Here is a 14,169-nt window from a genome sequence, read left to right on the forward strand (position 1 = left end):
AGACACCCTATCGTCAATCTCTTTATGATTTTTTGTTTTGATGTTTAAATAATTAATATTGGGGGTAAATCGATCATTTATGTTATTCAGACTGTTGGTTTAGATAAAAAAAATTAAACAACAACACTCATTTATCCAGACAGACAAATTATCTCGGACAAACAAATTTATCCGTAAAAGACTTAAAAAATTTGGTAAACAGCCCCATAATCTCAAATTTAACTTCTAATATACATTATATCATTCCGTTGAGAAAGAGAGTTAAATGAGAAGCATGAAAATGGATATTCGTCCTTTGATACATATTAGGATGAGATACACCGAGATGTATCGGAATCAATCCTCATATCAAGCGTTATTCATATATGAGTTTTGAGATTAAAAGTGATTATCTTTTCTTACGTTTTTCACGTTAATTCTACTTCATACGATTTTTCACCTTATATCTATTATTAAATATATTTTTAGATTTATGATAAAAACACATTTTTAAAAAAATTATAACACATCAACCTTGTTATAGTAACAATTATAAGAATGTATATCTCCCCTCAATATTAAAAGTTTTAAAGAATTATCTAAATTTAAATATATTTGTTTTTCTTTCTTTTTTCTATTTTAACATACAATCTAACATAGTTGTTGGAGTAAAAAAAACCAAGAAATCTCCAAAATCTTTATTTTAACATAGCTATTGAAGAAGTTCTAACATTGACATTTTTATAGCTTCGAGTAAATTACAAAAAATTGTCTCTTGGTTTGTTAAATCTTTTTTTCATCCTTTTTTATATTTTATTTTTTTGGAAAGGTATCCCGAGCTATATCCAGACTAATCCCACAAACCCAATGCGTCCCATAAACAGACTTTTTGGCCATGGTAAAAATATGATTCAAAAATTAACCACAAAAATGATACCTGATTGGTTTGAACTTGGCTCCAAATGTCACAAGTTCAAATCCAAGGAGGAATAAAAATCCCCTTTTAGCTACGGAGGTTCAAATACGGTGACTCCTGACTATTTGCATAGCAAGTAGTCGTCCTGGAATTATTCGGCTCACATAGCAAGTTGGATATCTAGGTTGATCAATATATATATATATATATATATATATGATTCAAAAATTTGTAATAAATCTTGATGCTTGAATATAAAAAAAAAACTAAGTATTCATACAAATTCTACATTTTTGTTACAGATGGATCAATCAATATATTAGAAAAGATAAGATAAAAGCAGCACTGGCACTAATCTAGATTAGATTATTTTAAGTTAGAGCATAATCTCTACTTGAGGTTGAGGTTGAGGATGGGGAGGCTTCGCATTCACCATCGTACTACCATGACCATCTCTCCATCTACTTAACCCTGCATCCATCACCTTCTGAACCACCTCCATTCGCTCCCCCACCACTGATTCTTCCACCTCCGCCATCTCACTCAACTCTTTCTCCATTATCGCCTCTACCTCTTTCAACAGCTCCATCTTATATTGCAACTTTTTCAACTGTTTGTTTCAATATCAATATCAATATCAAAATTAAACATTTTTTTTTATAATTTGATGAAAAGTCGAACAAGATGCATTATAAGAAAAATGGAGCTCACCTGTGTATTAATTATGGTCGACACTAAACGTTCAACTTCTCGATCTTCTTGGATTGCTAATAACTTGGCATGCGCAGCTGCGGCACCCAGAGCTGTTGCAGTCGTAGCTCTCATCCGTAGTGGTAAAGGTATTATACTCTTTTCTGTTCAAATGCATATACAGTTCTAAAAGTTAATCAAGATTTTATTCTAAAGAACAAACAACCCATGAATGTCTCTTGATGGATGCTGAAAATTCAGAATGATACAAATCACCCGTAAAATACCTGATTCATTAGGCCTTGCATCCATCTCCGAATCGTTGCCTTGACCAATCCTACAAAGGGAAGAATATAGAATTCTTGATACGTTCTAATTTACAGAACAGCGTGTAACTTGCTAGAAAGAGATGGATAATAACCTGTCAGACTCGGTTGTCTGTGTAGACAACCGTAACTCGTTGCCATTTTCTTCGCGATCAAATATTTCTTTTGGAATTTGATTTTCATCACAAAGGGCTGTAATAGCAGCCTCTGCTGCAGAAGCTGCAACATGTGGACCGACCACAGCAGAGATGCGGGTAACCTAACAGAAGAAAAACAAACAATGCCAGTTTGATGAGGATTCCACTTTTAATGTTCAATAATAATCACAATGATGGCCATAATCGATGATGTTTAGTGATTTTTGTTCAGGAAAACAAATTTGTATAATCATTCTAAACTGGTTTTCCATTTTCCAAGTAGTATGCAGGCTTTTTCCCTCGTCACATCTGTGAACAGAACAACCAGTCCATATTTATGAGAAATAATCTCTCCCCATGATAGCTTAAGGGAAAAAAACTGCTACAAGTATCTAAAGAGTAATAGCATACCTGCCGCATTAGTGAATTACTGACATTGGGGACGGGTTTAGAACGATCACTCTTCGGAGGACAGTGGTCATCTAGATCTCCATCTTGCTGCTTATGATTCTTTAGCTCACAAACTTGACTTTCATTTTCTCTAATCTCTTCAGGGACAACTAAAGATGGTGCTACTTGTTCTACTTCATTATCTGTCTGCAGAGAAATTTAACGGATTTCAGTCCAGAAGAAAATTTATGACATCCAATTAATCAAAGGGTGTTAAAGAAAAAAGCTGTCACCTGCTCCATCTTTGAGTTGCTGGAATCTGAAATCGGTGCAATGCATATTCTCTTTGGAGGGGGGCCTTCGCTATCAGCATCACCGTTCTGTTGACTTTGAGCTTTGCTTTCAAGTTCAATATGTTGAATTCTGATATCTTTAGTCTCTTGAGGTGCTGGTGGGCCTACTTGTCCTCGTTTCTGGTTGTTTATATTACTATTGGTGTCCCGGTATCTGCATCTATCATATGCAGATCCCAACATAAGCTGACCGAAAGGTAATTGTATAAGTTTGGAAATACACTCTGGTTTACTCTTGGTTTGAACATTTTGCGCCACAAGATCCCAGTCGTCTCCATGCTTCAAAACAGATTCTAAAAGAAGTAATGTTTCTGCTTCAGTCCACACAGCAACACGATTTCCATCATCAGGATTGTCATCGACAAACTTGAAATCATCAATAGACTTGTTCTTTCCATAAGTTCCATTTTTGAAGCACTTGATACAAATGATGGAACTCGCATCCTGATATGAAAAAATCAGATAAGAAACCTTGAAAGACAATCTGATTAACTAGACTGAAATCAGCAAGTTAATGTTAGCATATTCTATCACAGATAAACAAAAGTCTAAAAGTTGAAGAGAATGTATACAGAAGCATGTAATGTGAAAAGAAAAACAAAACAAAATGGTTCACTGGTTAGCATTCAATTATGCAACCATGTGGGAAGGTTTAGATCGTTGGCCTATGCTATCATTGTCGAGCAAAGACAAGTTGGTGAAGCCAGCATTCGAGTCAGGCACACATAATCAGAGCATCAAAACAATTAAAGCCTGATGTCAGAAAAGGAAACCCACTCAAGAAATCAGCATGAATAACAGAGGGAAAACATGAAAGAGCCGGTCATGTCTTTAAAATGCCAAATCCCACAAGTTGTAAAGTGCAGTGGTATAAATGGAATACCCGAACTAAAACAATGATTCAAATATATGTGAAAGCCATCCTCATACACAAAAAATAAAAAAAACAAACCTATACTTTTGGAAGATATAGAATATATTTTAGAGCTTCTTCTACTATAGTCAGATCTCAAAATTCATACCTTCATAAAGTGATGCAATAGCAGTTTTGTTAAGGATAACAACTAAAGATGACATATATCTGTCCAGATACACCACCAGTGCTGGTTGAAAACTGTACCATTGGCTAGAACATGCAGTATGATAGTTTAAATTTAACATGGGACTTTCCTTGGGCTGATAAGATCCAACACTTGTCTTTCTTGCAAAAGGTAATGACATTAAGTTAAAACGTAAATTTCATTAGGCAAGACCTGCATGGTTGTATTGTAAAACTGATAAATAGATATTCACTGTGGCAGACCCAGGAATTTCTTTGAGCGGGTGCACCTTTAAGGTGGATCAAAGGTCTGCAAAATCGTGGTTGGACCTGGGGGAAGTCAACACGGTTTGACCTAGGGAAAAGTCAATTGTGTCAATTTGAGGAATAAATACATTTTTTCAAATGGAATCGACCTTGATCCTTAAAATAAATATATGTTGCATAGAAATTGAGATAAAAAGAAGGCGAGTTTTTAAGATGAATTGACATTGGAAAGGAAAATAAATCATGAAAAATGAAATAGAATCAAAATGGGAGAAATATTAACAAAAAGTTGCATTGGTATAGTGGTAGTAAATTGGTAATGTATATAATTGTACTTGAACGAACTCCTCCTAACTATATTTTTGATGTTAACATTTTCAATTGTAGGGCCTGAGTAAATGCTCCGGCTCAGCTCTTGAGCCTAAAATTAGAAGATAAAAAAGAAAATGTTCACCTAAAAGATTTGACCCCTTGACCTTTTGTATATAAAGTAGTAATCCAACCATCCCACCAGAATCTAATTTTTGTTATAGATTTGGTTTCAAAGTATTTAAGGGAATCCCTCAACATCAAGTGGGTGCACCTTTCAGACAACTAAATTTTTTTCTCTTGCAATAATTGAGTGAACAGGTGCATGGGATCCCGCTCAGCTCCTACTAGGTCCACCCATGGAAACTTAAAAAAGCACTTAATGTATCAAGATACACTGTGGTATTCTTGATGTATAGTGCTATATCTTCCTTTTCATGCTATATGTTAGAGACTAGATAGATAGGAAATGTATCAGTTTACATACACAGGTACTTCAACTCTGATACTTAGCAAGTATTCAGAAGTAAAAACATTCAAACGGTGAATACCATAGTCAGATGACTGGAACAATGAAAGTGGAAACAATGAAGAGAGAAACAACCAATTATTGTCTGTCAAACCTCTTTGTGCAAGTATAAATGCAATGTCATATCTAAAGTCTAAACCAAACCAAACAAACCCATATAACATGTCATGCCATATCTATGAGCCTTAAAGAAAAATGGGCAGAAACTCCAGCTAGAACATGTATGTTGCTCTCATAGTCCAAACGAGCAGGCATTACCAAGCAGGTCATTATTACTGCCTGAGATTGGCCAAGATTATAAATGGTAAAGGCTGGCCAGAGACCACAAGGAGTTATAACCCTACAACATATAATTGTGTTTCTGAATCAAAGATGACAGACAACACATATCACAAGTAGAAGAATCTAGCAAGAGGTTGATAAAACAAAATAAGAATTTCTACAATGTACAACTGCAATTATAGATCGAACACCTTCAACAAAAAACTGTGAAAGGCTGCAAGCACTGATCTTTGCAATATATATACACACACATGAGACTGGTATGTAATCCTGAGTCCTTGATAATTACTAGACGATGCAGGTGGCAATATATTGAGAAATACCTTTGTGTACTCGTAATGACCAGACTCGCACCGCTCCTTGCAACTCTCGCAGACCAATTCTATCAATTCCTGGTAAACATCCGAATGAGAAGAAAGCGGTGGCATTTTAAAATCACTGTCAGCAAAACGGGAGCCGTTGTTAGAAGTCACGCTAGCCGGCAATGAAACCGGCTTCAACGAATTTGGAATCGCAACAACCCTAACCCCATGAGGAGGCCCTTCCTCCACCTTAACCTTCCACCTCCCTGCCTCCTCGTCCTCCCTAACCAAATCACCATCTTCACCACCAATCACCGACGACGACGGCAATGGAGCACCAAAATTAATCAACCCCCACTTTTCGAGAAACAGAAACACCTTAAGAAGATAATTAACGTCGCCTACCAAGGATTTCCGGACTTCGGAGAAGGTTAGCCTTCTAGAAGGATCTTCCCGATACTTGGAAATAATGAAATCTCGATACTCTTTATACACCCTAGGGTTTCTAGTAAACGAAGTTCCGTCGAAAAACTCCTTGAGTGAAGCTTTCTCGATTTCGTGAATGTTATCCCAGGAAAACCAACCTGAACAAAGACAGAAAACAAAATTGAACTAGGGTTAGGGTTTTTTTGATGAAGAAGAAACGGGGAAGGAGGAGTGGACTTACCGGAGCTGCCGGGGATGGTGTAGAGTTCGAATTCGAAGCGATGATCGTCGGCGGGAAGGAATGGTTTTAAAATTTGGTGGTGTGAGCTCTCCATCTGGGATGGATTTTGTTTTAGGATGCAGCGAGTCACTCTCTCTTATAAAAAACTGAGTCAGTCCGAGTCGTTAACTCACAACTCCATGGTATATTTATAAACTCCTTTGCTTCCTTGTCTCGCTATGTTTTTATGCATTTGTTGGGTTCCTCTCAACTCGACCCACTTTTTTGTATATTTAAATATTCATAACCCTTTAAATTTCTTTATCTAGAAAAAAAAGTTATTTATAATTAATACTTAATTATTTTGGAATAAAGAAAAAATGTTGGTATCAACTAGGATTGCTTAAAAAATCAAGGAAACAGATCAATCCAACCTAAAAAAAACTTAACTTTAGACAATCTAACACATAGTTGATACAAAATTATGACAAATCGAATCTATTGAAGTGGAATCGGGTTAAGGTAATTTGAATTCAATCCAACACAATGAACCTGATGTGTTTCGATACTATGGATTGTTAAGACCTTGATTAATACTAATAATGTACTTGCGTGCGATGTCGTGCAAATCATTTCGATTATGAAGCCGAGAACCCGAAATGGCGATCTTGTTTGAAGTTCTGTTTTATTCTTCGTCGCTCGTGATGCTAATGTTATAGTTTGTTGTGATTTTAATTTGTAAATTATATGATATATAAATTCAAAGCTAATATGTTTAGTTGGTCGAATATTTTGAAAGACAGTAGTGTGATAACAGTGTTTTTTAACCCATATCATCTGTTGTTCTTGTCTTTTAAAGATCGATTTTTGCATTAACTAATAGTTTGTAGTTTTTGCAACTTATGCTTGAAAAATAAAATGCAAGATTTTTGTTTGAATAAAAATATGACAAGAATACTCAAAAATTATATATTTTGTGATTAAAAAATAATATAGGGTACTGTAATATTTCAAAAAAATAGGCCAACAATAAAATGAAGCAAATGAATTGGACTCTCGTAACTATTTATGAAAATCAAGTTGATTTGTTCTAATTTAGAATTTGAACCAACATCAAAACAAGAGTTAAACACCGTATCAACAACAAGATATGAAACAAAAATTGTTGAGAATTTAACACATAAAGCACTTGTTTTACGTCTTTTTAGTTAGAATAATTTCTTTTCATTCTCACATTGAGTCATTTTTATTTATTTATTTATACATTTGTTATTATGAAGCTAAATATTGAGGTTGACTTGTTGGTACTCTTGGATGAAGCTAATATAGATTTTTTTGTGAAAACAGCAGGATGCTACAGCATTGATGCAGCGTCGATCTGATTCATGTGCAGTTTTTTTGAGGGCTTAATGGTCAAGACACTGACTTTTTGACTAGTGGAAGACAGTTGTAAAAGCTGATTTTTTAGTTAAAATCCAATGTTTAGACTTTGGTTAGGCTATTGTCCTTTTAGTTACTATTTTGTTATTATGTAACTAGCTTTTGGAAGCTTAGCCTCTAAGTCTTTTATTTTTGTCTTTTAGTAACCCCTTTTGTGTATAAAATGAAGGCTTAGGGTGCCTTCATCTATGATCCATTAATCCATCTTTCATCCATTGTATTCCATTTCATTAGCTAGTATTGTAAACCCTCTCCAATGGTGGTTTTATTAATCTTTTGAAGTTCTTCATCTTTTCTTCTTTAATATTCTCATCTTTTATTTTACGTTCTTTATTTTACGTTCATTTACGATTATTATCATTTACATTCCATCATTTAATTTCCGCAATTTACATTCTCGTCATTTACATTTCCGTCATTTATTTTCTCGTCATTTACATTTCCGTCATTTATTTTCTCGTTATTTACTTTACGCAATTTACATTTATGTCTTTATTTTCCGTCGTCTATTTTTTACTTTCCCTTATGAGTAGCTAAGCTTTTATAGCTTGGGTGTGAGACGGAAAGATGAGATTTTCAAACCGAACAAAAGTAGCTAAGTGTTTTCGTAAACGACGTTTCATTGTTTCATTCGAGTTTTTATAAAACCAAGCACACTTYTTGAYGGGTTGATCACTTGAAAGTGTTAAAGTGCAATGGACTTAGAGATAAGCCATTAATAAGCACGTTAACTTGAATGACATAAGAGGTAGACTTGAGAAAGTTGCCGACAAGGAGACTTGTCATTTATGTTTTTCAAACTTAGCTCCTGACGGGTTGGTCACTCTTCAAAAGTGTCAAAGTGTGATAGATTCAGAGATGAACTATCAAGAACACGCCAACTCGAATGATATGAGAATCGACTCGAGAGAGTGATTTTTAACAAAAAGATTTGTTTATCCATATATTTTGAAAACAYCATYGTGTCACTATYYYCGGTCCGGACACCACATAGAGATATGGGTGGAAAGCTATAAGATAGTGCAATGGTGAAGTCCGAGAGGAATGCCTTCAAAATAGATGGTGGAACTTAGTTTCGAAACACTGCTTGCTGTAGCATTCCTATAGCATTGGCTGCTGGAATTTGTGTTTTGGTCTCACCTTAAGTCTTACACCCTTGCTTCTTTTATATATTCTGTATTTTGTTTTGAATCACCTTAAAATCAAACAAAAGTCTTCAAAATCGTCATTTGAAATCATCTCTTTCATTGGACTCTAATCTAACTTTGGCTACAATCTGCGTGGACGATAATCCGGTACTTGTACCACTTTATTACTTGGAAATACGATGTTGGGCCGTATTGTATACTTGCTTTGTGGTCCAATTTCATATAGTCTAAAGGTGTGAAATATAACCGATCAATTTCCCCTGTTGAACAATTTTAAAATAACGAACAATGAAGCAAATGAATGCACAAAACATATATTTGAGCAATTAAAACTTACTTTAACATTACTAGTACCAAAAGTCAGTGTCTCCTGTAAAACGGTAAAACCTACTTCAGGCAGGTATTTACGTTATCTGTCAAAATACAAAATCATCTTGTTGTTGTGTACTTTGAGGCATATATAGTTTTCAACACGTCTTCTAATTCTACTCATCCTGCAACTAAAACATATTAGATATATAAATACTTTTCGAGAACAAACTATATTAGAAAGTAGGCATTATATCAAATACCAAAATAGAAATCCACTATACTACAAATCAGCTCATAGCGAAATTACTGATTAAGAGACCTAACAATTAAACGGTTCAAAGGCTCTACAACTTGTGATAGGTGCACAAAAATACGCGTCTTTTTTGTTTGGCTGGGAAAATACCATGACCTTTTTTTATATAAAATACCATAATACTAACTGACTAACAACGCTAAACAACCCAGACAAATAACATTGTGTACAGTTACAAACAATGTTTTAAAGAAAAAATAAACTGTCAGGTTATAATACTATTTACAATCAGATAAGTATGAGGCGAGCCCAGATAATCCAATCACTTTGACCACTTTTGCATGAAGTATGTTGTTTAGGGGATACATATAATATAAAGGTTAAAGTTGTTTATTTACATAGAACATCACACAAACGTATTGATAAAAGATATATCACATGATTAAACAACACTAGCAAACGAATGAAGATTAAGGGGATGCGTTGGAAATTCAATAACAAGCGAGTTTAAAAATCAATGGTTATTGTTGGAATTCCTTAGTGTGCATTGTTGTTATTCTTTTATGGCACTGAGTATTATCCATTATGTCTCTTATATGTGTTAAAAACTTGATTTTAGACTGATCAATTATTGGCTTATGTAACGTCCAAGTATAAATTATACTAAGTTGAAAAGAATGTTAAAGTAATGGGTTAAAAGTGAAAGTTTGCGAAGATTATTAAGTGTAAGAATCCAATATATTTTTCTATAAAACTGGGGGCCAAACAATATATCCCACAAACTCGAGGGATGCGTTTTGCCAAGTCACAATTAGAAATCGATTTGAAAAGCGCCACACTTGAAAATGACATATACATATGCGTGTAATAAAAATGTATGATTTTATACGACATGACCAATATAACATATTGCAAGAAAAATTTACATTTCGTATGCATGTGGATCGACACTACGACATCTAGATTACGTATTGACAGGATGTAATGTCAATAGAAATACCAGAGCCGTACTTTAACTGGTATATACGACGTGTTCACTTATGTACCTTGAATGTGATCGGTGGGCATTGATTAATTGAGAATGACGAGTTAGTAATTTATTAGTAAATATAATAAGACAATTCATATGGTGTGACAGTTAATATCGAGACATCTCATGTCATGTTTTTACTTTCATATATATTTTCAAAATTATATCATGCTTTTGTTTTAAATATGTTTGACTTGAAACGTGAATGTATGAAGTACTATGGTCATTTCACGAAGTGATGCTTTTGTGAAATATGTTTATTGTAACTCATAGAGGTAATTCAATGATACGACATTGAGTTTGGTCCCAATTGGTCACTGGTTCGAGTTCCAATATGTCCACTTGAGAGGGTCCCATGAGATAAGATGATGTGCACACAACTTGACTGAGTTACCCGTAGTTATAAAATATCATGTTTACTGACTATACATATACACATGCATTAATGAAACCACAAACTCATATAATTTGACATATAGTGCATGTATCTCCAGTAGATTAAGAGCTCGTGTAAGCGATATTAACGTCATAATAATGACAATTCAATATGCACGAGATGAAAATGGTCTAGCAGATTTTAATCAATAAGAAGTTATGTGCTTTCTTAAGAACTAAAGTATATGTTCATCTGGTGACATCCATTGAATGTGAGGGGAACCGAACCGATACAATTCGATTAACATTGGATAATCGATCCAAACCAACCCATTGAATGACTGGATTGTTTTGGTTATATTCATAGGATGTTCTTATTGAATATCCATTGGATCAAATTGAATCAAACCAATACTAATTGGAATGGATCCATCCAATATCAAATGAAATGGATAAGTGGATCGGATTGGATCCATCCAATGCGTTCATTCAATCAAATTTTCCAACGTGAATTTGATTAATCACTTTAAAGACGTGTTAAAACCAGTATAAGCAAAATTAAAAGTAAAAAACTCAACACAAAACAAATTCATATTAAAAAAATTGGAAACAAATTGATTGGATGGGTAACTCGATGGTCATCTGATGCTTAATTTGATAGGTGATTGGATGTTGGCCGATTTGGTTAGTTCTTGACCGCCATACAAGAACCGATTGAACAAAATTGGATGTTGAGATTTCAACCCGATCCAAACCAATTACAATTATATATCTAATTATGGTCGGTCGGTTCTAACTAACAGTTTACTATGTGCACACCCCTTATGAACGTTAACTTTATTTACAGATCAATAGGTGAGAAAGAAAGGCAATACTGTGATGTTGCAAGACATGTCCTAATAAGATAAAACTTGATTTAGAACACGATGTTACAATCTATATGGTCAAAAACCAAGCAATAAATACCATATCTTGTAATACAATAATCAAAAATTGAAGCCATGTTAACATTTTGAATTGTCTTTTAAAAAAGAACTTACGTAAGTAACACATGTGATAGTACATGTCATGGGCTTAGTGGTGTAAGAGCGACTTAGCCTGCAACCTAGATCGCGCCAAAAGTTGTTCACGTCTCTAATTTAGTATCATATGTGATGAAATAATAGTATCACATGTGATTGTTTATAGCAAAAATGTGTTCTCATGTTTTCATTTGAACCATTCCCTTGATATAAGTTATAAAAAAAATAAAAAATCATTTGTGTTTAGGGTGTACACCTTTTCAATTTTTAACGAGCGACACAAGTCGATATTGAACACTAATTAAACTCTTTTAAATTAACGACTTGAGCTTCACAACAATAATGCTCGACTTGCCTCTTTCAATAACTCTATTAAACTTTGTCGAGTTGAGTCGAGCTGTGTGAGATCCCATATCGGTTGGGACAATTTATGGTACAGTTGGTCTGAGATGTTACAATTGGTATTAGAGTCGGGAACTTCACGATCCTACATCGGTTGGGGAGGAGAACTAAGGTTGCCTTATAATAGGCTGGATACTCAACCAAACATGTTCTATACTTGTAAGTCAAGGTGTGTGGACAAAGTAGACAGTATCTGGTACGGTTGGTATGAGATGTTACAAGTTGAGCTATTTGAGCATATACTTTTTCAAACCAAGCATGCGCATGTATTCATAAATCATACAATAAAAATATGTTTATTATCGAGCTTAAAACTAATAAACGAGTGAATTGGTCGTGAGTTTGAGCCCCTAAACAAGCTTTAACTCAAACTCGATAATTCAAAAATATTCAAGCTCGAACTTGAGGCTGATTTGAAAAAGTTATTCGAACTTGAGCCTGGTATTATTTTTCCTTGCCGAGTTGAATGTAACATCCAACTTTCTAAAAGTCCATTTAAGTTGCTAAGCATGTTTAATTAAGTTAGTATAGTATTTTATGGATTAGTACTTACTTAAGTTATATTGGAATATGGACTTCTGGATCGAGTTAGAGGCTAACATTTTATATTTAAGCTTCTTATATATCAATTATGAGATATGGAAAGTTTCGTGGAAAACGGAGTTGAAACGACCAAGTTACGCATGAAGGACTAAATCTGTCAACTATGGCAAACTAGGTGGATTGTTGACCAAAACAGGTCAAAACCGTGCCTAGCTCTCTAAATCAGTCATATTTTCTCACCTCTAGAACTCTCACATACTCAAGGTGCGATTTACACAGACTTAAGATTAATCCTTCAATCCTTGATGATCCATGTTAGATTCTTGAGGATTATGTGTTAATCATCAAAGGTATGCTTCTAATTACAAGTTTATTTCAAGTAGAAGTGTTAATTTAGAGGCTAGATTTTGTATTTGAAATATTATAAAAGATAATGTTGATTAATGTGTGAATTTGAAGCTAAAATGGGTAAAATCTGCAACATGCAGTGAGTTATAAAGTTGGATTTTGACAGCTTTGATGCTGCTGTGTTAAAAATTCATAACAAATCACAGAAAAATCTTAAAAATGTGAGGTTAGTTTCATTAGAAAGCTTTAAGAGGATACTTTTATTTAGTATTTTTAGGTCAGTGGCTAAATCTGAGTCTAAGTGTAGTAAAACAGGGTCGAACAGAGGGCTTTACAAGAAAGTGTAAATAGGATAATCAAGATATAAAGTGTATAACTTGAGGTTGGGATATAGTTGGTTATTGATACTTGAAATGTTTACTCCAGGGGCTGTTTTAAGGCTATTTAGAGCCTCTAAAGGTTTAATGCTATTGTTGATTGGAATTGGATGTTACCGCGTTCGGTTGTTTATAATAAAACACTGTGAGTTTATACCGAACTTATACTTATATATAGTATATGTATATGAATTCTTACTGAAAAGTTGCTGATTTTGCATGCGTTATTTTGTAAGGTGAATTTTCCATAACTTTGTTTTAGTATTTCTTAATCCTTTTACGTTGTGGTTGGTCCGGATCCGAGACTGTTTATTTGGTCTTTTGATAAACCATTATCTACGGGTATTACTTCGTGTGATATGCCGTAGCATGGTGTATGTCCACGTATCCCAAAGGAGAGTGAGGTTGGGTGTGGCATACCGATTGTTGTATTCACGTATTCCGATTGGTAGGGAGCCGGGTGTGAATACTTTGCACGGGCCCTATAGACGAAGAGGGGTGTGGTGCACATGTATATTCTATTTTGGTAGTGATGCCTTTTGTATTTGATATGTTTTTTGGTGCTGTAATTGATCTTAATTATCCTAAAAGTCTTATTAAGCATTGTATGTTAAGGATGAAAGATCCAAAGTTTTCTGCTAAGTTTTCTGCTGTGATTAAATGGCCAAGTATGGAAGTCCTTCAGGACCAGAGGCCCTCTGGACGACCAGAGCCTCTGGTTGTACTGCGCTCCTGGACGAAATTTTGGCAGATT

General features: G+C 34.5%; 1 protein-coding gene across 2 annotated transcripts; it reads right to left on the bottom strand.

Annotated features, from left to right (window-relative positions):
* Positions 1–1,148: 1,148 nt before the first annotated feature.
* On the bottom strand, positions 1,149–6,344 carry LOC112508597 (SWI/SNF complex subunit SWI3A). Of its 2 annotated transcripts, XM_025113267.1 has the most exons (10): positions 6,187–6,331; positions 5,925–6,103; positions 5,739–5,818; positions 5,541–5,655; positions 2,732–3,235; positions 2,460–2,645; positions 2,007–2,170; positions 1,873–1,922; positions 1,607–1,749; positions 1,149–1,505 (listed from the first exon to the last, which is right to left on the bottom strand). In XM_025113267.1, the coding sequence occupies exons 1-10, from the start codon at positions 6,278–6,280 to the stop codon at positions 1,272–1,274; spliced, it is 1,749 nt and encodes a 582-aa protein (XP_024969035.1). In that variant the 5' UTR covers positions 6,281–6,331; the 3' UTR covers positions 1,149–1,271. The 2 variants fall into 2 exon arrangements, with proteins under 2 accessions (XP_024969035.1, XP_024969034.1); XM_025113266.1 differs by having other exon boundaries at positions 5,541–6,103; positions 6,187–6,344.
* Between the last annotated feature and the right edge of the window lie 7,825 nt (positions 6,345–14,169).

The sequence above is a fragment of the Cynara cardunculus genome (assembly GCF_001531365.2).
Source record: "Cynara cardunculus var. scolymus isolate 2C chromosome LG 3, CcrdV1, whole genome shotgun sequence".
Classification (NCBI taxonomy): Eukaryota; Viridiplantae; Streptophyta; class Magnoliopsida; order Asterales; family Asteraceae; genus Cynara; species Cynara cardunculus.

Bases quoted from the DNA above. Each gene is read 5' to 3' on its own strand.
- LOC112508597 (XM_025113266.1), bottom strand. From the start codon at position 6,280: ATGGAGAGCTCACACCACCAAATTTTAAAACCATTCCTTCCCGCCGAC. The intron at 2,171-2,459 runs GTATGCTATTAC...TTCTTCTGTTAG, and splicing joins GTAATTCACTAATGCGGCAG to GTTACCCGCATCTCTGCTGT. The intron at 1,750-1,872 runs GTATTTTACGGG...GCATTTGAACAG, and splicing joins TGCAAGGCCTAATGAATCAG to AAAAGAGTATAATACCTTTA.